The following is a 25,117-nucleotide window of genomic DNA, read 5'->3' as shown; positions in this document are numbered from 1 at the left end:
AGGAAAATGAATAATTTGCCAGATAATGGATTTCTGTGTTTAACTTGAATTTCTCTAACTGAACCCTAATTAGTATTTCTCTCTAGTGGCTTCTTAATGGCGCGTTCAGTGACGTTGATGTTCTACTTATATTTTTCTTTTTGTCGACCTACTTAATTGATTTAGTGATTAATGATCCATTTTAGTAATATTGCTATATATAGTGATATAATGTGGACTGGTTGCTAATTTAATACTAAGATATATCACTTCTGTATCAAATGATTTTAAGACGAAAATTCTGGTAAAGAGAAATTAAAACTGAAAGTCTAAATTATGTGCCGATGAAGCTGCGCGTTAAATAGTTTTCATTGATATTTTTGGGAGCTGAGAATGTAAGACCAGTTAATGATGACTAATGAAAGATCTCCTAACCTAATTTCGATTACATTGGCTAATGTACACTTAAGAGCTAAGAGAATGTTTTAAACGAATAGAAATATCTTTGTTAGTTGGTATAGTTGCTTTACACACGGAAACACGTGTTTATATATAAATAGAAACCCATCCATACTTTATTCTGTACATAATAGATACATTTTAAATTAGTGACTAGGGATTAACCCGGGCTACGCCCGGGACAATTTTGATTTTTTAAATATTTTGTATACAATTATTTCGTTGGATGTTATATTTTGAACTATATATTTTTGTGAATTTATGAATATTTTATATTTATAGTATGCATATTAAAGAATTTGAATATTTTTTGAGTTTGAAATTATTTTATTTTACATTGTGTAAACATTTTTGTGATAGTTGAATTTTTTTGTTTGTATTTTTTTGTGATAGTTTAACCTTTGAAAGTTTTGTATATATTTGAACTCTTATTTCTATTTTTTTACGGGATCTAAATATTTTCCAACGGAACTTTATATTATATAATCAAAACATTTGATATAATACATGTTTTTTCTTTTGACTAAAAATATTTTTTCCTATCATTTTGTTTTTGTTTTTGAAAATTGGCTTTCAAATTAACCAAATCAAATGTCAATTAAAAACCAAAAACATAAAACGGATCCCAATCTCCTATCCACATTAACCTAACCAAATCAAGTGTCAATAATCAAAAACATAAACCAGATTCTAATCTCATCTCCACGCTGACGGAAACGAATCATGCCCGTAAATTAGTTTTATATTTTTATCACGTCAAATTTGTCTATTATTTTACAAATCAAAAATAGAATCATGTTTTTAAAATTTGTTCTAATTTAGTTTCTAACATTATGTCACTTCGATTATTTTTAACAAAGAAACATATAACTAATAGTTGTATCCTTAATATAAATCTAATTTAGTTTTTCGAATTTGTTTTTCACTTTTATACACAATCACATGCAAAAAGTAAAATAATATTATCATAAACTAAGCTTGCCATCATTTGCATTTGTCATGGAAAGTCACCCTCTGTCGATAACTTGAAAACCCATTTTTTATAACAATCATTTTCTCTTCTCTTATGTGTTTGCTTCTTGAAATTTTCCGCGAAAAATCACCGATTTCATACAATCAAATTTTGAATTGGGAGATGTGTCAAAAAGGGTCTCTCTGATTGAATTATAGACTTAAGAGTAAGGAAATATTGGTGTAGAGAATCGGTTTCAGCGCATAGTTTGCTCTTCTCCTTCACTCTTCTTCTCACTCTCAAGCTTGTTCATGTTCTTTTTCAATCATGGTGATCAGTTTCTTTCTTTTTTCCGTAATTGATGCATTGACTTCTCTTTTGTATAGCGAAAGATATGATAATTATATGAATCAGTTGATGTACAACTATAAAAATTTGATCCTTGTGTGTTTAATGATGTCTAAAATAGAAGTTTTCATCATCATTTGGCTTTGTTTTTTTGCATTTTTATATTTATACTCTTGTAGCAGTTTCGTGCTGTGATTTTTCGTGGTAGATTTCACTGTGTGCTCCATCTATGAAATCTTTTGTGATTATCACCTTTGTTCTTTGTTAGCATCATGTTATTTTGTAACTTTTAATATTCTGGTTTGTGGCAGTGGTGTCCTTTTCATTATGTTTTGGTAACACCACTATTTGTTGCTTTCAAGATCTTGTTCTATGTACATCTTAAAGATCAATATGGTATACTCTTTAAATTGTAATATTAATCGCGACTGTGTTTATGGATGGTGTGTTTGTTTATGATAGATAGTTGTGTCCCTCACTCCTTGTGTTGCAATTTTTTATGATGAAATATTTGGTTTTGTCTTACCATTGCTTCTGTATGTTTATGACTGGTGTGTTTGCTTATGATATATGTGGACTTGGTTTCTTAGTTATTGTTCAATAATACTTACCATCATTCCAGAAAATTGTAACTCGTTATGTTTTCTTTTCTTTTTGTTCTTAGAAAAGAATGATTCTTGCTCATTTGTGTGATGAACTGAAAAGAGAAGACTAAAACAGTCAAGTGCATGGTAAAAAATCCATAATTTACACTAGTCATTCTCTCCATCTTACTGGTTTAGAAACAATATATTTTTATTTTCAAAATGCAGTTTCTACTCTATATTTCCTTTGCAAACGCTATAAATGCTAAATTGAATGATGAGTAGTTTTTTTTTTTTGCATATTTACATTTTTCTGAAGAATGTGCAAGACACTTATGCCTAGAGATGAAGAAACTATGAGTGATGAAGCCATATGAGAAATATTTCATGTAATTTGATTCTTCACTATTTGCATGTGAACTTATCTTTTTTTTGTAACACTTTTTTTGTAACACAAATGTGAACTTATCCAAACATATTTTTTTGTATAGAAGAGACTTTTACTATATTTTATGTAATATTTCTATTTCTCTTTACGATAGAAGTTTAATGTAAATTTTTAATTTTGTATATTTACTTATTGTTTATTTTTTCTTATTGTATATTTACTTATTCTAATTTTCTTACTCTTATATCAAATGATAATATTATGATATATGTTTAATGTAGTATTTATATTTCTTATATTGTATGCTTGTTTTTGTTATAATGTTTATTTACTTATATAAATATTTGGAAATAATAAAAGTGTACAACTATACATTTTCAGATAGATTTTAATGTAGTTTTTCCATTTTTATATAGTTTATTAATTATTATTTATTTTTCTTATATTGTGTATTTACTTATTCTAATTGTTTGGCATTTTATATCAAATCGTAATATTATATTTACGATAGATGTTTAATGTAATATTTCTGTTTCTTAATTGTAAATTAATTTACTTATTTTTTATTTTTCTTATATTGTATATTTACTTATTCTAATTTTCTTGCTTATATTGTATGCTTATTTTTATTACATTGTATATTTACTTAAAAAAATATTTGGAAATAATAAAATGTAAAACCGTAAAATTTTTTAAGATAGGTGTATAATGCAGTTTTTACATTTTTATATTGTATATTTACTTACTTTTACTTTTTCTTAAATTGTATATTTATTTATTCTAGTTGTTTTGCTTTTATATCAAATTTTAATATTATGATAGATGGTTAATGTAATATGTCAATTTCTTATATTTCATATTAATTATTATTTATTTTACTACATATTTTCAGCTATATGTTTGATGTATTTTTTTATTTCTTATATTGAAAATTTACTTATTTTTTTATTTTTATCTTGTATATGTACTTATTCTAATTTTATTTCTTTTATATCAAATTTTAATATTACAATAGATGTTTATGTAATATTTATATTTCTTATATTTTACATTTAATTATTATTCATTTTCTTTATATTTCATATTTACTTATTATTATTTTATAATAATTTCAGGTGGCATCTTTTGAGAAATATTACATTTACTTTTTTTTTGGAAATAATAAAAATGTAAATTAAATGTAAAAAAATGTAATACAACCATTTCTTATATATGGTATATATTTTATTCTAATTTTCGAATTTATTTATTCAACTTTTAAATATAAAATGGTAATAATATATTATGGACATTTTAATTTAATATTTCTTATATTATATTCTTTTTTTTAAATAATAGTGATATGTGACAATGTGACATCTTTCTGGAGAAGTTTATGTCGTTGATGTGGACGCTCTTTGGAGCCTCAAAAGCGAACTTTTAATAGTATAGAAGTTTATTATATGCTTATTTTTATTACATGTATATTTACTTATAAAAATATTTGGAAATAATAAAATATAAAACCTTAAATTTTTTTAGATAGGTGTGTAATGTAGTTTTTACATTTTTTATATTGTATATTTACTTATTTTTACTTTTTCTTAAATTGTATATTTACTTATTCTAGTTGTTTTGCTTTTATTTCAAATTTTAATATTTTGATAGATGGTTAATGTAATATGTCTACTCTTATATCTCATATTAATTATTATTTATCTTACTACATATTGTCAGATATATGTTTGATGTAGTTTTTTTATTTTTTATATTGAAAATTTATTTATTTATTTATTTTTTATCTTGTATATGTACTTATTCTAATTTTATTTCTTTTATATCAAATTCTAATATTACGATAGATGTTTATGTAATATTTATATTTTTTATATTTTATATTTAATTATTATTCATTTTCTTTATATTTCATATTTACTTATTATTATTTTTAATAATTTCAGGTGACATCTTTCGGGAAATATTACATTTAGTTTTTTTGAAAATAATAAAAATGTAAACTAAATGTAAAAAAATGTAATACTACCATTTCTTATATTGTATATATTTTTATTCTAATTTTCAAATTTATTTATTCAACTTTTAAATATAAAATGGTAATAATACATTATGGACATTTTAATGTAATATTTCTTATATTATATTCTTTTTTAAAAAAAATAATAGTTACATGTGGCATCTTTCTTGAGAAGTTTATGTCGCTGATGTGGACGCTCTCTGGAGCTTCAAAAGCGAACTTTTAATAGTATAGATTATTACTTATTGGAGTTTAATTATCGAATAAGTAAAACAAAATATAGGTGTTTAAGATGATTTATTTCAGCTATCAGAGAAGATCCAGTCAATAACTGACACAAGTATGTGTTCGGGTTTAGGTAGAACTGTGCCCACACCTAACATCTCGATCTAACTACTTTCATATTTCATCTGTCTTCTCGTTCTTTGGTTCTGTTGGATGCTATTTTTAGAATCATGGGCAGAGCATAACTTCTAAAATTTAAAGAATTAATATTACGATATTTATATTTTTAAAATTACAAAATAGAATTTATCAAAGAATTATAAATTATTTATTTATAAATAAAATTATATTTTATATTTTAAAAATTAATTTCTTTAGAGCAATTGTGGGGATTAGAACAAAAAGAAAAAAAACTTCAGATCTCATTTTTAGGCTTAGGCTTCTCGGGCCCAATCCCAATACCTCTCTAATTAATACAAAAGACATTAGTAACAAGGCCTTTGGATATTGTTATCCCCATTGAAGAGGCCAATATACGACTTCTAGGCCTTACATTAGGCTCAGTCATACTTTCAACTCTGCAAAAATGAACAAGAGGCTTTGATGTTTTTAAAGGGAACCAAGTGTGGGCACTTCAGTTGTTTTATCGGTTAGGTTTAGGTTCGGTTCTATATTTTTTCCAACCAAAATAAACCATAAATAGTTTGGTTTCGATTGGTTTCTGTTCGGTTTATATTTAGTTCGGTTTGTATTCGGTGTGCTTTGTGTTACAGTTTGGTTCAATCGGGTTTTCATAGTTTAGTTCTTTTAAAACATAAATATATGGTCATGAAATCATCATGTTGGTGACTATGAAAAACTAAATTATGTTGACAAAGCCTAATACAAAAACGAAACAAAAAACTTAACAAAACACAAAACATTTAGAAGAATACAATTAAATCAAGTTAACTACATTAAATAGATTTTTGTAAAACATCATTAATAATGCCTCTTAAAAATAAATGTAAATTAAATTTAATATAAAACTGAGAGAAAAAACTTAAGGAACCACAAAAATTTTATAAGAACACGATCAAATCAAAATTGACTAAAATAAATAAAAAATTAAAAAACATCGTTAATAAAATTAACAATGACTCTAATCTTAGGATTTTAGTATGTTGTATGTTGCTAGTATGCCTAATTTATATAATAACAAAATCATATTGGTTATAGATTCGGTTTAACTCGGTTTGGATCGGTTGGTTCGGAATGAGAAAATCTTAAACCGAACTATTTGATAACATACTTTGATTCGGTTTGGATAGGTTTCAGTTGGTTTGGTTCGACTTGGTTCAATTTTTTCGCCCAACGTTAGGAACAACTAGTTCCACCTTAAGAGAATTAACAGTTTCGATCCTGACTACTTAACATAAAACTACCACAACTCAAATGTTTCCAAAATGTGCTTTTTTCTTCAAAACATAGGGGACCCAAACTATCAATTCACATCAAAACCAGTCAGAGGAGCAGCTCTTATAATCCAACTCCAAATCAACGGTACCTGAGAAGCAGAACCCAAGATGAGCAAAAAGAGAGTCAGTTCCTTTAGAGATTTCACATAGAAACCATCACTTATAGAAATATATATGAAGTATGAACTTCAGAATAGATTACCTAAATACTATTATGTTAGTCGCCACTGTCTCTGCGAGTTCTTCCACTAAACACCAATCTTCTTAAGCTTATTCCCCGTTTTTTTCTTTGCACTTCATCATCAGTACCCTCAGAGCAAGGAGAGTTTGTTTGATTATTGTTGTTTCCAGCAGAGCGCATGGTGGTAGCTTCTTCCGCAGCTATTCTCCATATGTTTGATTGAACGTTGAGCTTCATGAGTTCTGTTTTCATTTCTGAGTATGACTCTTGAGTCGCCTCTAGTTGCTCAGTGACACTAACCGCTCTCTTGCTACTCTTGTCAGCCTCTTCCTTTGCAATCTCTAGCTTCATGAGCGCGTCTTGTACATCTGTCTCCCTCTTGTGGATATCTGACTTCAGTGTCTCGTTCTCATCTGAAACGATTTGGAGTTGTGTCTCTTTATCCATCAAATCCACCTTAATCTTCTCGATTACCTCCCTTAGTTGATTCAGTTCAGCTTCAGCATCTGTCTCCTCTGACATAAACCTTAGCTCTGTATTCTTAGCCACCAACATCGCCTTTAGCTTGACTATCTTGGATTTAGCTGTCTTTAATTCAGACTGGAGTTCAGCTTGTATCCTTAACCGAGAAGAAGCCTCTACATTCCCCTCTTGGTCTTTCTCACCAGAGGCTTCGAGAGCCGCTCTCAGTCGCTCTACCTCACATCTCAAGGAAGATACTTCTTCCTTCATCTCATTTGATTCCCCAAGTTTAACCAGAAGTTTAGTCACAAGACCTCCAAGCCATACCATCCTAGCTTTTGACTGTTCAAGCTCCACCGCCATTTTCCTATAACTCTCAACTGCTTTTGTGCCATCTGACTTCAGTTCTTCTACTGCCTTTTTAGCATTCTCCATTTGCCTTAGTGTTTCGGTGGCTAAAGCCTTCGTTTCTGCGTCTGTTACCTCACAGTCCTTAAGTTGGTTACTAAAATTCTCGACGAGGAAAAGTGTGTCCATTAGGTTTTCTCTCAAAAGGTGAATCTCAGAGTTACGCAACTCAGCTTGTTTCACATAACCAGCTTCAGAAGAAGCCACCTTCTCAATCTGAAGCTTTAGCTGTCGGATCTCCTGAACAACAGCAGCGAAATCCAAATCACCTTCCTCAGATACACTTCGATGAAAGGTTTTATCGGTTTCTTCCTCCAAGGCCTGGTTCCTGGTCTCCCGGAGCTTAAAGGAAAATTCTTGCAGCAGTTTCCTGGACTCTTCTGCTTCTTGCTTTGTTTGCTTCTTTGATGTCTCAGACACTGTGACTTGATGTTTCGCCTTCGTCAGGTCCTCTGTCAGCTCCTCTTGAAGCTGAGAGACTAGCGCCTCGTGCTCCGTTATTCTGCTTGGCTTCTTCTTCTGTTAGCAAACAAACATGGCAGTGTTACAGCAATCCCAAAGAGAGATAAAACAAACAGACAATAGAATGGAAGTTATTAGTTACATTTGCATCTGTCAACTACTACTCTAAATTAAATTTCTACCTATTTAAGATCCCATAGACACGAAATTTAATGTATGCTACATTTTTCCTAATCAAAGTCAATTCAGTAACATGTTATGATGGAACGGCTTATCTTGGATCATGCAAATAAAAGAGAATTTATTAAATCTAAATGCAACAACAAAGAATAAAAGATTGAATCTGAAACAAGCTTAGTACAAGAGAGGCTCATACCTCGTAGACATGACTTCGTGGAAGTTTACGGTCTGAAAATTTTGGACTTTTGTCCTTTGGTGTTCTGTTATTAGCTGAGATAGGAGATGAAGAAGAGTCAGGCTCTGGCGCTGCTAATTTCAGTGGCCGATCAGCACGAGGTGACAGCTTCTTAGGAACATCTGGAGATCCATTTCTGCCCCAACACACATACCAAATCAAAAACAACAAGGTTGACAAAATGAAAATGACGAGGATATCCACATTCAAGCACATGTGCAAGTGAATTAGTAGTAGTAACAGATCACGAAAGGTCATATTTGTTGGCTAGTATGGATTTCTTGTTCCAGAAAAAAAGAGACTAGAGAAAAATTGTGATTGAATTTGATTAAACAGAAGCAACATTGAGGACAGCAAGAATTGGAACCTTTAAGATTCAATGTTGAACTCCCTTGAGGAAACAACAAAAAGGGAAAAGAATCAGCCATAAATGCAAAGAAACATAGAAAGTCAAAATCAAGATTTACCTTGCCCTTTGGGTCTGCATACTGTAATATTATTCCTCAAATGCACAGAATGAATATCTTTTCATTTATCCAAAGATACTCCCAGCCTCTTCTTTGCTTCTTCAATGTATCTAGCCTGAGCCACCAACAATTGTATAGAGAGCTCATGAATATTTAATGCAGAAAGATGGAGACATATATTACAATTTACAATCCAGTGTCAGATAGTCATTACAAAGAAAGGATAAGCATAGAAGAATATTTCTTGACGCCTATAATCATGTCCAATACCAGAAAATGAACATCTTAAAACAGAAACAAAATCTTTTCCTGAAATTCTTAGTATTGTCTTATGTTGGCATAGAGATTCGTTGGATTGTCTTTGGCAAACATCTGATCTAATAACAAATGTACTGCTGCTTTTTGCTTAAGACTATTCTATTCAAATAAACCTGCTTATCCATAGCTCTAGAACACCATCAAAAACTTCGTGCTTAATATTTAAATTCAGTGGACAACAAAACAGTTGATTCATTATCTTGAAATGAGATACAATCAGCCCAATCAGACTTAATGATATTAACAGGCAACAACTAATTCCTTAATGACAGAATTAACAGTTTTGCTCCTGAATACTTAACATAAAATTACCACAACTCAAATATTTCGAACATGTATATTTCTCTTCAGAACAAAGTCCTCAAACTCCTTTGACAAAAAAAAAGTCCTCAAACCACTAATTCACATCAATACCAGAGTCACCAAACCAATGGTACCTGAGAAGTAGAACACAAGATGAGCAAAGAGAAAGTCAGCTCCTTTAGAGAATTCACAGAGAAACCATCACTTAACAATATATATGAACTTTAGAACAGATTACCTAATCATCATTGTCATTCTCCAGCTATTTCTGAGGCTTCTTCCAGAAAACACCAATCTTTTTGAGTACATTTCCAGTTTTCTTCTTTGTCACTTCATCATCGATCACCTTAGAGTAAGGAGAGTTTGTTTGATTATAGTTGTTTCCCGTAGGGAGCATGGCGGTAGCTGCTTCCGCAGGTTTTCTCCATTGAACTTTGAGCTTCCTGGGTTCTGTTTCCATTTCCGAGTTTGACGCTTGAGTTGCATCTAGTTGCTCAGTGACTCTAACCGCTCTCTGCCTACTCTTGTCAGCCTCTTCCATTGAAACTTCTTGTAGCTGTTTCCTGGACTCTTCTGATTCTTGATTTGCTTGTTTCTTTGATGTCTTAGACACTGTGCCTTGAGCCTTCTTCAGACCCTCTTGAAGCACTAGCTCCTCAAGCTCCGTTATTCTGCTTGGCTTTTTCTTCTGTTAGCAAACAAACATGGCAGTGTTACGGAAATCCCAAGGAGATAAAAGAAACAGACATGCAATACAGTGGAAGTTAGTTACATTTTCTTCTCTCAACTATTCTAAATTTAATGTTCTTTTTTTTTCTGAACAACAAATTAAATGTTCTACCTATTTTAAATCCCATAGACATGAATTAATGTATGCTACATTTTTCCTAATCAAAGTCAATTCAGTAAGATGTTATGATGGAACGGCTTATCATGGATCATGCAAATAAAAGACAATTTATTAAATATACATGCAGCAACAAATAATAAAAGATTGAATCTGAAACAAGCTTAGTACAAGAGAGGCTCGTACCTCGGAGACAGGACTTAGTGGAGATTTACGGTCTGGAACTTTTGGACTTTTGTCCTTCGGTGTTCTGTTATTAGCTGAGATAGGAGATGAAGAAGAGCCAGGCTCTAACGCTTCTAATTTCACTAGTCGAGTAGCATGAGGAGACAGCTTCTTGAGAACATCTGGAGATTCATTTCTGCCCCAAAACACATACCAAATCAAAAACAACAAGATTGACATAATGAAAATCACGAGGATATTCACATTCAAGCACATGTGCAAGAGAATTACTAATAGTAACAAATTAAAGGTCATATTTGTTGGCTAGAATGGATTTCTTGTTCCAAAAATGAGAGACTAGAGAAAAATTGTGATCTAATGGATTAAACAGAAGCAATAAGTATCAGGACCACAAGGACGCAACCTATAAGATTCAGTGTTGAATATAACTCGCATAAGGAAAAAACAAAAGGGGAAAAGAATCAGCCATAAATGCAAAGAAACTATAGAAAATCAAAAATCAAGATTTACCTTGCCTTTTGGGTATGCATACTGTAATATTATCCCTCCAGTGCACAGAATGAATATCTTTTGGGTTTATACAAAAGATATTCCCATACTCTTCTTTGCTTCTTCAATGTATAGCCTGACCCACCAACAATTGTATAGAGAGCTCAGCTCATGAATATTCAATACAGAAAGATTGATACATAGATTACAATCCAATGGCAAAGAAAGCATGATGGTAGTTATTGAAAAGAAACGATAAGTGTATACAAATATTTCTTTACGTCTGAAATCATATTCATTACCAGCAAATGAACATCTTAAAGAAGAAACAAACTCTTTTCTCGCACTTCTCACTAATGTCTTATGTTTGCATAGAGATTCGTTGGATTGTGTCTTTGGCAAACATCTGATTTTATAACAAATGAACCTTCTTTTTTTGCTTAAGACTATTCTATTCAAATGAACCTGCTTATCCATAGCTCTAGAACACCATCAAAAACTTAGTGCTTAGTATTTGAATTCAATGGACAACAAAACAGTTGAGACTTGACTCATTATTTTGAAATGAGACATGTTGTTGCATCTCACTATCAAATATAATTGAAAACCATTGTTTAAGATATTGTTGTGGAAAATCAAAACCAGTACTCAGTTAACCAGGACAGGATCATCAAGGGGATTTCAAATTACTCACAGTGGTAGCATTTGGTTTTGAATTAATGGTTTCATCTTCGCGGCTGAGTTCTGGGCTCCATCTACAAATAGTATGCTCTTCCACTGTGTAGTTATCCAAGCACAAAGGTAGATTAAAATCCTCTTTGTAAGATTTACCACTAACATGGAGAGTCAATAACGTTTTCGCAACGCTCCCGCTTAACCGAACAGCACAATGGACATCTGACCACACTCTTAACCGGTTACTGTCACCAGACTGAACTAAAACAGAGTATTCAGAGTGGACAAGAGATCGATGGTGACGGTATGCCACGAAATCCACACCGTACTGCAACCCTGACCTCAAGACCCAGTTCTTGGACCGTAAATGTGAATAAGCTTTGAAAAATATCGGGAAGTTTGGTCTTTTTGATCTCATGTACATCCATGCGTCGACTTCCTTCTCCAAGCAACGGCCTTGAAGATAGATTTTGATGCATTTGAGATTGTAGTGCAAGTACAAAGCTTCTTCAAAGGATAACTGAATCCATTTCTTGACTTTCTCAGGGGATAGGACGAGTGTGCCAAAACAACAGCGGTTTAGTAGCTCAGCTTGCTCTGGCTCAACCGCTAGAAGCACGTTGCAACTCGAGAGGGACCCTGATGTCTCTGATTTGGCTAGAGAGAGTTGGAGCTGAGAGACTGAGTTTGAAATGGGTTCCGCAAGAGCCTTCGCTTCAGCACCTTTCCATTTCCATCTGGGTGCCATGGAATGAAGCTGCACAAATGAAACCTTTTGAACATAAAACATATATAAATAATTCAAAATATTAGCTGCAACAACTATTAGACATTAGGATCATGGGGACATACAATTGATATACTTGTAAGAACCAAATTTAGAGCTGAACTGAAACAAAGCCAAGAACTTTTTGCGTTAGATAAAAGTAAAAATGCAGAGTCAGAAGGTCAACCTATCTAGAACCGGCAGAGAGAGAGAGACACCAATCGCATCTCATATTACATAGCATAAACCCGCAAATTTCATCTTAGCGTTGCCTATACATACTTAAGCTTTAGAGTTTTCCAAAAAAAAAAAAAAGACTTGTTACTTTATCGAACAGCTTCCGTGCACCAATAAATCAAATTGCTCACAAGAAATACACATTCAAAAATCAAACCTTATAGAAGATTAACTAAATGCACCAAACTTCGCGAAGATTCTCACTCACAATATGATTATCGTTACTGATTTTTTGTTAATCCTCTGCGATCTCGTCGAAAGGGGAGGAGATTTAGACTAAAGTTAATTTATTTGATTTGTTATCTTATAAATATCTTTTAATGTAAAAGTTTTAAAAAACAAAACATAAACTACATAGATAAATATTAATTAAGTTATCTATATTTAATGTGTTGTTATCTTATAAATATCTTTAATGAAAAAGTTAAAAAAAATAAATACATAAAACACATAGCTACATATTAATTAAGTAAAATTTTTAATTCTATATAATTGAAAAGAGAACATTGAGTGATTTTAAAGTTTTATTTTTTAATAATCAATACAATTTATAAAGATTTTTAAAAAAAAATATAAGTAAGAATTTTCAAATGGAAATATATATATATAATAATTTGCTAAAAAACATAAATAATCTATCATTATTACTTTTTTAATCAGTGGTGATTGTATTAATAAATAATTATAAAAATTTTGATTAGATAATTGATTAAAATTCATACTGATAAAAATTATTCAAAATCTAAAAATATATTTTCAATAAAAACATAATTCTTATACTGTGTTGTTATCTTATAAATATCTTTTAATGAACAAGTTCAAAAACAACCATAAAACACATAGCTAAATATTAATTAATTTAATTCCTATATATACTGTGTTGTTATCTTATAAATATGTTTTAATGAAAAATTTTAAAACATAAAACACATATCTAAATATTAATTAAGTAAATTTTCTAATTCTATATAATTGAAAAGATAACATTGAGTAATTTTAAAGATTTAGTTTTTAATAATGAATAAAATTTATATAGAAATGTTTTAAAAATTATTAGGAAGAATTTTCAAATGGAAATATATATAACAATTTGTTAGAAAACATAAATAATCTATCATTATAATTTTTTAATTAGTAGTGATTATATTAATAAATAATTGTAAAATTTTTAAGCCCGCATGTGCGGGCGAAACAACTGGTTTATTTGATTTTCTAAAAAAAAAAGATCAGTACAAGTAAATGACGTGTTTACCCCTATTTTAAGTGTACCAAATTACTAGCCTTTCACACACGTGCGTGGACTTAACCCACGTGCGGATTTTGAGAGTCTCCTCCTCTCTCTATATTAAAAATTATGCCTGTAACGACTGCGACGTAAAGCGAAGCCTAAAAGGTAAAAAAAAATCACTCGTCACTCATACGAAGAAGGGGACGCACAGTGTTTTTGAATCGCTGCTGCCAAGCAAAGCTATGGAGTTCTTGGGTCGCGATTCCGATTCCGACTACGCTTTCCAATTGCAGATGGAGGAGGCCATCGCGGCTTCTCTCTCTTCCCGATCTCGTGCTCCTTACCGCCCACCGTCTCCTCCCGTTGTCGCTAGGTGTGGATTCGCTATCGTGGAGGAGGAGGAGGCGATCGGTTCGACGCCGAGAGGTGGCTCGGAGAACGTGCGTCGCGGCGGCGAAGGTAACTCGAGAGGAAAAGGGAAAGCTCACGACACAACAACCACTGGTGATCGAAACCCTAACAGTAAAGTCGGTAGCTTCCAGAATGCTTCTGCGAATGTTAGTAAGAGACCTTCTCCGGCTGTTACTGTTCGTCCGGCGCAATCAGCCGGGGAGGGGAGCTCGAAGGTTGGTGCCGCCAAGGGGAGTTTCAGGGGAGACTTGATGTACAGGCTTTACTCCAAGGGTTTGGTGAACGAAGCGAGTGGGAGTGGTAAGGGGAAGGTGAGTGACGTGGTGGCTGGGTTTGGGGTCGCGATTTGCGACCAGAGGGATGCTCTGTTGTTTGAGTCCAAGGGACAGCTGGTTGGCCGTGGCGCGAATCGTCAGGGCGCGGAGATTCAGGCGTTGACGCGAGGGTTGACCGAAGCCTCCAAGCTGGGGATCAAACACGTTGCTATCTTCTGTGATTCATTTCCGATTTTCCAATACGTAAAAGTTTTCATTTTCTTCACTGTTACGTTTCGCTTTCACTTGCCTTTGTTGTTGTTGCTCTTGCTGTTGTTTAATCTGTGTCTAGAATCTGTTGATGTAGCTAATGTGTGTGTTGATGATGTGCTAATCTGATTGAAAGAGTCGCACTGACTACTTTACCTTTCCATACCGTGATCATTTTAGTAAGCCATTGTTGTTTCTCTTTGCTTGGCAATATAAACAAGTTGTTGCGCTACCTTCACTAGCTATTAGAGAGTAGACTGGAAGTTCTAAGGTCATTTGCTTGTGTTTTGTGCAATGGTTTTAGAATCCCTTTTTGTTATGCTTTCTTTACCTAGCTTTCCATGTCCTATGTTTCATAAGGTTTTATTTTATTTGAATGCAGGTCAGGGGAAGCTGGACGCCTAAGCAAAAGAAGATTGCCATGCTAATAGATGATTTGCAACGGATCAGGCAACAGTTCTCTTTTAGTCAAGCTGTTCTGGTGCCTGGAAATGAAGTGAAATATGCTTATAAACTTGCTAGGGAATCAATTGTTTCGCAAGCAACCCCTCTTGAAAGTCCCCGCCAAGCGAAAGTAGCTCGGAAAGAAGAGTGTCTTATCTGTTTTAACGACATTGATCCTGAGCGCATGTTTTCTATCGGTAAATGCAGTCATCGCTTTTGCTTTCAGTGTGTGAAGCAACATGTAGAGGTGAAGCTGCTTCACGGAATGATTCCAAATTGTCCTCATGATAAATGCAAGTCTGAGATGGTTATCGATGCATGTGGCAAGCTTTTGACTCCAAAATTGGGTGAAATGTGGAAGCAAAGAATCAAGGAGAACGCAATACCGGTCACTGAGAGAGTCTACTGTCCTTACCTGAGGTGTTCCGCTTTGATGTCCAAAACCAAGATATCTGAATCTGCCAAGACCTTGCTGTCTGCTTACCCTGCATCTGGAGTCAGGAGATGTGTCGAATGTCGTGGCCTCTTCTGTGTGGATTGCAAAGTACCGTGGCATGGAAAGCTGTCATGCGCCGAGTACAAGAAACTGCATCCTAATCCTCCAGCAGATGATGTGAAGCTAAAATCTCTGGCAAATAATAAAATGTGGCGCCAATGTGGCAAGTGCCAACACATGATCGAACTTAGTCAAGGATGCAATCACATCACTTGCAGGTATCTCTCTAACTATCGACCTATCAACAACACTTTTATCATCCTGATAACCTTTGGATTCAGATCATCAAATTTTAGCACGTGGTTTACATTTCATTCTTTCCCTGTTTAACAATATTGGTGGCATATTCCTTTTGGTATTTGCGTCAGATGTGGGCATGAGTTTTGCTACAACTGTGGAGGAGGATGGAACAAAAAAACAGGGACTTGTGTTAAGCGATGCCCGATCTGGGACGAAGCATACATCATGCGTCAAAATCCAGCACGTGTGTATGTGGCGCCTAACAACTACTTTGATGAAGCATACATCAGGCGTCAAGATCCAGCGCGTGTGTATGTGGCGCCTAACAACTACTTTGATGATCATGATGAGGAGGATGATGAAGATTATGAAACTGATGAAGATTTTGATTACGACTATGGTGACTTCCCCTTTAATTTGGGGCATCATATGAATGATGTTAATCCTGATGAGCCCTTTGATCCCTTCTTTGATCTGCCAGATGGTAATATTGCCCTTGTAAATCTGTATAAAACCCTTGAATCTCATCAGTTTTTTCGTATTGAAATCACTCTCTGATGATCATGTAGGTGTGGTCTTTTTACCACATATGCTGTCTCCCAGGAGCCGTCAGCAATTGTACGACTCAGATGATGATTCTGATGAAGAAACGGGTCAGCCACCTCATTTGAGACAGAGTAACGCCCCTTCTGGTAATGAGACAACAAGAGTTAGTGCTCCTCCTGAGGAAGAAGAAGAAGAAGAAGAAGTGGACGACTACCCCTTTAATTTGGACCACCATAACAAGGGTAATATTGCCCTTGTAAATCTCTATAAAACCCTTGAATCTCATTAAGCTTTCTCGTACTCAAAACCACTCTCTGATGATCATGTAGGTGAGATCTTTCTCCCACATATGTTGTCTCCCAGGAGCCGTGAGCAATTGTACGACTCGGATGATGATTCTGATGAGGAAACGGGTCAACCAGCTCATCTGAGACAGAGTAACGTCCCGTCTGGTAATGAGGCGACGAGAGTTAATGCTCATTTCACACAGAGTAATGACCGGTCTGGTAATGAGACAACAAGAGTTTATGCTCCTCCTGAGGAAGAAGAAGAAGAAGAAGAAGAAGTGGACGACTGCCCATACTTTGAAACTTATGAAGAGGACGGTACAGTATATGACTCGGACGGCTATGAAATCGAGGATTACACGAACCCTTACGATTCAGATGACTATTGAGGTGTACTTTGGAACCAAAGTTGCTCTCTTTTGGTCTATGATCTTTCGGCTGTAAACTCTTTGGTGGATCATATGTTTCTATGACTTCTTGTTGCGTTTGAGTTTTGGAGATTCAGGAGTGGGTATTTTCAGAATCCTTGTGTTTGAAGGTAAAAGCTTTGCTTTGCATATAAATGTCAATTATGAAACTGACACCTAGAACTTTTAAATCACCGATAAGCAAATTACAATGAAGCTGCATCTCCTGACAAAAAAAAGGTGAACTCGTGGAACCCAGAATAAAACACTCCTGAGTTACAACAAACAACAACAGAGAAAACTTCAGATACAGATACCAGTTACGTTTATAAGGGTTTCGATTCTGCAAAAGTAAATCAAAGCAAAACTCATCTACAGATCTTCAGATGAAATCAAAGAGAAGAGTGAAGAGAAGCAAAAGACATACCATGAAGAGATATCCTGCCATATAACCTCAATGTTCACGATGAAGAAGATGAAATCCAGCTAAGGGTTTAGAGTAAGAAACAAAGAAGAATACTCTGTTTTTCTCTTCTTTTAACTTTGTAGCTTTACCTGTAACTTGCTGAGCAATCCATGAAGCCTATCATACAATCCTTCTCCAGTAACCGCACAATTTGCTTGAATATGCCAATCACGCTTTCTTGATACATAGATTAGAAATATTTAACCTATAGAATTACATACTGTATATCGATTTCTTTTCTTATGCAAATATTTTTGTCTCCATAAATTAAAAGTTAATAAAATATCATATTTAAGTACAGTAATATCAAAAAAAAAAAATATCAAACAACCTCATCCATAACATTACGGAAAATTCCGACTAAAAAAGGAAATATTATAAACGCAAACAGGACTAGGAACTATAAAATAAATGTAACTCTGGTATATCAGGATAAATGCAAAAACAAAACAAAAAAGGAAATAAGCAAAGAGACCTACACTAGTATAAATACACTACTCGTTACCACCCCCTCTTCATTCGTTCAATTCATCATAAAACTCAAAGCCGCTCATCGATAGTAGAGACAAGAAAGCAACAACAACAACAATCATGAGAAACTTGTCTTATCAAACTCTGACTGATTATTCGGAGGAAGAGACTCAAAGAATCTTCGAGTTCATGGTGAAACTGAAACAGGCCGACGATGGAACAGGCATATTCAATCGATTCTGCTCTGCGATTCAGCGTTATCGATCTGGTTATCAAACCTACACCAGACTCGAAAACAGTCTCCTTTCGATTCTCTGTGATCACAAAGGTTTACTCGACGAGTTCCATCAGCTTAAATCGGGTTTTGCCTCTCCTGTAATAAGAAACAATGAGACGAAGAAAGACAACGCGGAATCAGACATGGAGCGTACGATAGGGTTCTTCAAGAAAATCGAAGCCCTAGGCAAGAGTGTGTACAAAGCGTTTATAAGTGCGTTAGCGTTGTCAGATGATATCGAGACTCTGATGGAACAACTCGACGAGATTATATGCCAAGACACGTCTCTAAAAGAGGAGTTTGAAACGTTCTTAGACGGTTCCCGCGAAGAAAGCGTGGAGGTCACGCCATCGTATCAGATAAACGAGAAGTACTATTTGGACAGTCCTTATGATCCCGACGTTGCATCGCAGAAGAGGAGCCAGCCTTGCCTCAAGGACAAACTTATGAAGGAGGATATGCTCATGCATGACCTAGCTGCTGTTATTAGGTTTGGTCAATATCCGAACAGCTTTGAGAAGCCTCCACTAGGATTTAACAGAGTCTTGGAATGGTTATACAGAGGTAAGGGGGTGCCACGAGAATATAAGGCACATCCGAAGCTTACGGCAACATATATGTTACCTATGTTGCAGTATACGCATGAGGAGATGACAAGGGCGAAAACAAGTACGGTGTAAGTGTCTATACACAAATGTTAGTGAATGAGAGTTCCTTTATATTTGATATGAATCTCGGTTATGTTTTAGTAGTAGTCTCCCAGTTTTCAGGTATAATATTTCAAAACTGTGAGTGATTTTATTTAGGATCAGTGTAGCTTTATATTTGTTCTAAGACGTGGAGGGATACTAAGTTTCTTCAATCAGTTTAAATATGACACTTCTTCAAAGACCTAAGGACATCAGTTTACAAATTTACTTGCCACAGAGTCCATCTTTTGTTAACACAAAACTTGTCAACTTGGAAAACAGAGAGAGAAAAAGATATAATTAAATTTTTGAGATTGATTAAAAAGAATATAGTCTGAGAGTTGGATTAATTATAAAACTGCGACTGTTGTTAACATTAAGTTTTTACGTTACCAGATTAGAGAAAAAAACTATATTTTGTTTTTTTATAAGAATGTGAATTTCATTTATCAAATGAGAATGTTTGTACTTGTACAAAAAGTTTGAAAGAAAAGCAATCCTAAGCCAAAAAAACAGAGGAGAGCTTAAATTGAAGACTTTAGAAGCTGAGATAATCCATACTCATGAGTCAGCCAGATTTGCTCTTGGTCTTGGTCTTCTAGGAAGAATGAAAAGAGATCGAATGTAAATGCATGTGTTTATAAAGTCCACGAAAAGGTAATCAAGCATGTCGTGGACTTTATAAACACATGCATTTACATTCGATCTCTTTTCATTCTTCCTAGAAGACCAAGACCAAGAGCAAATCTGTCTGACTCATGAGTATGGATTATCTCAGCTTCTAAAAAGTCTTCAATTTAAGCTCTCCTCTGTTTTTTTTGGCTTAGGATTGCTTTAAAATCACCTAAATTTTTTTTAAGCTTTCCACTCAAACAGCTTAAAATCACCTAAAATTTTTATAACTTCACAACTTAAAATATTTTCAGTAACAGTGGATTCCAGAGTACTTTACGAAATGTCAAGTTCAATAATAGTAAATTTTAAATGAATTTTTAAAATTTATATTTGAATAACAGTGTATTTGTCATTTTAATACAAATTACCTAAAACTCTCACTTGGATACATCCGCTTAAAGAAAAACACTTTAAAACTTTAAAAATAAAATTTTGAAAATTCTAAAATAGAAAGTCTTTTGGAAATGCATAACTAGAATTTTCTGTCTTCTACCAACACTCAGGAGCAATTCCACACTTTGTGCATTGTCGTCTTTCTCGTATTGTCCACCCTGAAGATGCCTTGGTGTTGCTCGCGCGCTACCGGCGAGATAGATTCAACAGCTCCACTATTTCTTCGACTAGCAGAGATAGATTTGCTGTTTTGGTCTCTATCTACTGGATTTTCAACAATGCAAACTTCTCGTAGCTAAGAAGCTGTGGCGGAGATGAAATGTGATTATCTGCTTTGAGCTTTTTACTGAATAAGCTTGCAGGTTTTTAATTATAGTGCTCATATTGAAAATTTCTGTAACATTCTTATATTGTTCTCTACTCTGATGAGAAAAGGTTGTAACTTTGTGGTTATGGTTACATTCCTTGAATGTAGAGTTTAAATCTCTAGAATCTTTCTTAATGGTAGTCACATACTCGACAATGGACGACGGAACATTTGTTTGTTAATTGCTACTGTAGATAATCTATATAGATTGAACGAGGCATCTCTCTTATGATATTCTAATTATGAATAGATTTGTAAGATATAGACAATTTGATCTTATTCAAGGTTTAACTGTCACATTTTTTCTTAACTGTCACATTTTATTCATATTCAAGTAGTCATCTTGTAGCCTTTTTTTCAAAAAAAAAGTAGTCTACTTGTATTTACTGTTATATATACTTAGGACTAGGGATGTCAATTGGGCTGTCCGGACAGAATTGGACATGTCCAGATGGGCTTTTTTTTTTTGGGCGTTTTTGGTCTTGATGTCCAAATATGTCCATGTCCAAATAGTCCATGTCCAAATAGGACCATGTCCAAATAGTCCATGTCCAAATAGGACTATGTCCAGTTGGACTGTCCATGGAGTCCAGTTCGCCAACTTGATTTAAAAAACATTACTCATTACGCCCAAATCTGGTCTTGATGTCCAGTTCTAGAACAGCGATTTCCCATCAACTCTTTACGCCCACGCGAAGTAGCGAACCCACCACGAAGAGACAGAGAGCGAAGTCGATGACAGAAGCTTTGTGACCTGGAAGCCTTGTAAGAATCTGGGCTGTCTGAAGAAAAAAACAAGAGAAAAAACATGGGTTTACAATGAGAAGATAGAGAGAGCTTGAGATCGAGAGAGAGCTCGTCGGAGAAGAGAGAGAGAGCTCGACGGAGATGGGTTTTCGTCAGAGAGGAAAGCTCGAGATCGAGAGAGATGGAGTCATGGAGAGCTTGAGAGTTGAGATCGAGAGAGATGAGATTGAGAGATAAGAGTGACGGCAAAATGAAAAAAATGATTTTTCCCCAATTAAAAACCCTAGACATTTTAATGATTTGGACGGCCCATGTCCATTTGGTCTTGTCCATTGATCTTTGGGCGTATTTGGGCGTTGTCCAGTTGGACAACAAAATATTTTGGACAAATTTGGACATGTCCATATTAGTCCATATTAATTTGGACATGGACGTCCATGGACAGAGTGTCCAGTTGACATCCCTACTTAGGACGGTTGTCCGATTATGATATTGTTACGTTAAAATCTAGTGTTAAATCTGTTGACCATTTTTGTATTGCTTGTGAGTTGTTGTGACATTCACAGACGTTAAACCAAAGAAGGAAACAGTGTTATGGGGTGGTCACTTTATTCACAACATTCATAAAGTCCTCTCGTAGATTTTGTTGCCTTTGCGTAATGCAAGACGCCGATACATGTTCATGTGCAAACTCTAATAGGTGAGGGGGACATGTATGTTTCATCCCTTGAGAGGTAAAAGTTATGACCTCTTCCATTTTGCCCCTTGAAACAAGTTAATATTATAAGGAAAATATATATTCTAAAAGTTTGGTAAACTGTCGTTTCAAATGCTTGTGCCTTTAGCTGATCTTTTGAACCTAGGATTTTAATGAATTGGATACGAGGATACAATAATCACATTTGCATGCCTAGTGCATATTTGGATATTTTAGAAATAGCTATGATTGAAATCGTCATTGTCCGATAAAGTTGATCTTGACATAAATAAATAGCGTACAACGTGCATATTATATAGAGAGAGTTGCTTATTATCTTCATTGTTATTCTCTAGTAGGAGTATATTAGTGTCAATGACGCCTCATAGTTCATAGTACCGTATAGAAGACTTTAGACGTGCTATCCGTTAACTTGACAGTTTCACTGATTTGACCTCATGAAACCACCCCAACACTTCAACTTATTAGTAACGTTGGTTGCAGCTTTACCGTCGACCTTTTCTTCTCAAAACATAATTTTTGGCATATTCCTCTTAAATAATATAAAAGCCCCATCAACACACGTTATTTACCAATTTCCTTTTGTTTTGTTCTGTTTCATGAAACTCATTTATACTGTCTTGACTATGTCAGGACTCCGGAAGTTTTGCACAGGGGGTATATATATATATATATATATATCGGACTTGTCGTCTCATATATATTCAGTGGAAGAGAAAACTGTGAGAAGAGAGAAAAAGCAAAAGAAAAAAAAAACGTAAATTCTTTATGTTCCCAATGATTCGAGGAGCGCTTCTTGGCACCATCTGGATGATGATATATTGTGTTTGCACGTCATTCCAACAAGAGACAACGTTCGTCTACAACGGCTTCGACCAAGGAGACCATCGTATCCACCTTCAGGGTGGTGCAAAAATCATTCCAAAAAAAGATGTCTTGCAACTCACGAATGCAACGACAACGCAAATAGGTCGTGCTTTCTTCGAGCAGCCTATTGAGTTCAAACCATCCGAACCAGTCTCGTTCTCGACGCATTTTGTGTGCGCGCTGGTCTCTGTAAGTGAGGTGAGTAGCCATGGCATGGCGTTTTTCGTGTCTCATTCCACTGATTTCGAAGGCGCGGAACCATCTCGATACTTTGGACTTTTCAACGCAAATGGATCTGCTTCGACACGTGTGTTGGCTGTTGAGCTTGATATTGCCAAAGCTGTGGATGTGCTCGACATCAATGATAATCATGTTGGGATTGATGTGAACAGTGCGGTGTCTGTGGTTGCTGCTCCCGCTTCTTATTTCTCGGACAAAGAAGGTCGGATGATAGACATGAAACTCGTGAGTGGCGATCCTATCCAGGTTTGGGTAGACTACGAAGGAACAACACTCAACGTTTCAATTGCTACTCTTCATAACAAGAAACCAAGCCGACCTCTGTTGTCATCGACATCCATCAATCTTACCGAGATTGTGCAAGGCAGAAGAATGTTTGTCGGGTTTTCTGGTTCAACCGGGTCAGGCGTGGTCAACCAGTACGTACTCGGGTGGAGTTTTAGCAAACTCATGGCGTCGCTGCAGAAGATTGACATCTCAAAACTTCCCAAAGCCCCTCATCCAATCAATAAAAGAAACTATACATCTCTGCTGTCTGATGTTCTGCTGAGTTTACTAGCTTTGTTTGTTTTGGGGCTTCTCTTTGGGGCGTATATGTATAGGAGAAACTTGTATGCCGAAGTAAAAGAGGATTGGGAAAATGCGTATGGTCCACTCAGGTATTCCTACAAATCTTTATACAAAGCAACAAAAGGGTTCAGTAAAGATGAATTTATTGGGAGAGGAGGTTTTGGTGAAGTCTACAAAGGAACACTCCCTCGGAGCACAGAGATGAGAGAAGTGGCTGTGAAGAAAGTAGCACATGACGGTGAGCAAGGTATGAAGCAATTCGTCGCTGAGATCGTGTGCATGAGGAGTTTAAAACACAGGAGCTTGGTTCCACTTCTTGGGTATTGCAGGAGGAAACATGAGTTATTACTGGTCTCTGAGTACATGCCAAATGGTAGCCTTGATTATCACTTGTTTAATGATGATGGACCTACTCTCCCCTGGGGGAGAAGATTTGCCATTCTCAAAGACATTGCGTCAGCTCTTAGTTACTTACACACAGAAGCTGACCAGGTTGTTATACACAGAGATATCAAAGCTTCTAATGTTTTGTTGGATGCAGAGTTCAACGGAAGGTTGGGTGATTTTGGTATGTCGAGGTTGTATGAAAGAGGGGCTGATCCAACCACAACAGCTGCAGTTGGGACTGTTGGCTACATGGCACCTGAGGTCACAACATTTGGACCTTCCACTGGAACTGATGTATACGCTTTTGGTGTTTTCTTGCTTGAAGTAACTTGTGGGAGGAGACCCGTGGAGCTTCGCGTGCCAGCTGAAGAGCGTTTTCTGATCAAATGGGTTTGTGAATGCTGGAGAGGGTCCTCTTTGCTTGATGCTATGGATCCAAGGCTGAAAGAATTCTCATCCGGAGAAGTGGAGAGGGTTCTGAAAATTGGTTTGCTATGTGCAAACCTTGCTCCAGATGCAAGACCGTCCATGGAGCAAGTGGTGCAATATCTAAATGGAAACCTAGCATTGCCCGAGTTTTGGCCATATTCTCCGGGAATTGGAGCTCTCACTCCAACAACGCTTTCACCAGAACTGCTCTCGCTCGAATCACAATCACTGGCTTCTTCCTTATCCAACACCTCAATGTTTATTACTCATACAGTACTCTACGGGAATGGACGATGAAAGTTTCTAACAACTTTCCTTGTCTTGGCATGGGCTATTATTCAACCATTTCTATTCGATATAATGTTTGTTTCATTGTATGCTCAAACCATGTTCATCAGTGACATTCTCCATTAAGTTTCACTGGTAGAAGTAGGTATGGGTATTCGGATTCTCGGGTCGGGTTCGGATCGGGTCATTTCAGTCCAGGTCATATTGGTCTTAAAGTTTAGGATCCAATAGAATAATTTAAAATTCTCTATTCCGGACCGGCTCGGGTCTTACTAAGCCCGGACCGGGTCGGATCTTAGATAATTAGACCTAATAGGATAATTAGAAT

At 35.1% G+C, this 25,117-nt stretch overlaps 4 protein-coding genes and 1 pseudogene across 16 annotated transcripts; 2 read left to right on the top strand and 3 right to left on the bottom strand.

Annotated features, from left to right (window-relative positions):
• Positions 1-6,618: 6,618 nt before the first annotated feature.
• Positions 6,619-8,714, bottom strand: LOC108824575 (interactor of constitutive active ROPs 3-like; annotated as a pseudogene).
• Positions 8,715-9,293: 579 nt separating this feature from the next.
• Positions 9,294-10,985, bottom strand: LOC108827260 (interactor of constitutive active ROPs 3-like). Its single transcript, XM_018600632.2, has 4 exons — positions 10,966-10,985; positions 10,456-10,630; positions 9,661-10,110; positions 9,294-9,556 (listed from the first exon to the last, which is right to left on the bottom strand). Exons 1-3 carry the CDS (start codon positions 10,983-10,985, stop codon positions 9,685-9,687), a joined length of 621 nt encoding a protein of 206 aa, XP_018456134.1. The 3' UTR covers positions 9,294-9,556; positions 9,661-9,684.
• Positions 10,456-12,915, bottom strand: LOC108827261 (tRNA-splicing endonuclease subunit Sen2-2). 13 transcript variants are annotated; one of them, XR_008938475.1, is made up of 5 exons: positions 12,780-12,839; positions 12,472-12,672; positions 11,639-12,376; positions 10,966-11,080; positions 10,456-10,630 (listed from the first exon to the last, which is right to left on the bottom strand). XR_008938475.1 is itself a non-coding variant. In XM_056993803.1 (3 exons), exon 3 carries the CDS (start codon positions 12,365-12,367, stop codon positions 11,615-11,617), a length of 753 nt encoding a protein of 250 aa, XP_056849783.1. In that variant the 5' UTR covers positions 12,368-12,376; positions 12,483-12,508; positions 12,831-12,915; the 3' UTR covers positions 11,225-11,614. The 13 variants fall into 13 exon arrangements, 11 of the variants coding, with proteins under 11 accessions (XP_056849783.1, XP_056849775.1, XP_056849773.1 ...); XR_008938476.1 differs by having other exon boundaries at positions 10,971-11,080; XM_056993803.1 differs by lacking the exons at positions 10,456-10,630; positions 10,966-11,080 and having other exon boundaries at positions 11,225-12,376; positions 12,483-12,508; positions 12,831-12,915.
• A 1,068-nt stretch (positions 12,916-13,983) lies between these two features.
• LOC108828032 (uncharacterized) lies at positions 13,984-17,321 on the top strand. The gene is made up of 5 exons (XM_018601576.2): positions 13,984-14,779; positions 15,168-15,943; positions 16,094-16,449; positions 16,535-16,753; positions 16,841-17,321. The coding sequence occupies exons 1-5, from the start codon at positions 14,093-14,095 to the stop codon at positions 17,185-17,187; spliced, it is 2,385 nt and encodes a 794-aa protein (XP_018457078.1). The 5' UTR covers positions 13,984-14,092; the 3' UTR covers positions 17,188-17,321.
• A 5,425-nt stretch (positions 17,322-22,746) lies between these two features.
• On the top strand, positions 22,747-24,806 carry LOC108828033 (L-type lectin-domain containing receptor kinase I.7-like). Its single transcript, XM_018601577.2, has one exon. The coding sequence runs from the start codon at positions 22,777-22,779 to the stop codon at positions 24,796-24,798; it is 2,022 nt and encodes a 673-aa protein (XP_018457079.2). The 5' UTR covers positions 22,747-22,776; the 3' UTR covers positions 24,799-24,806.
• Positions 24,807-25,117: the final 311 nt, after the last annotated feature.

The sequence above is a fragment of the Raphanus sativus genome, chromosome 9, assembly GCF_000801105.2.
Source record: "Raphanus sativus cultivar WK10039 chromosome 9, ASM80110v3, whole genome shotgun sequence".
NCBI classification, from domain to species: Eukaryota; Viridiplantae; Streptophyta; class Magnoliopsida; order Brassicales; family Brassicaceae; genus Raphanus; species Raphanus sativus.
The sequence above is the reverse complement of the archived record's forward strand: the minus strand, read 5'-3'. Positions and strand labels throughout refer to the sequence as shown.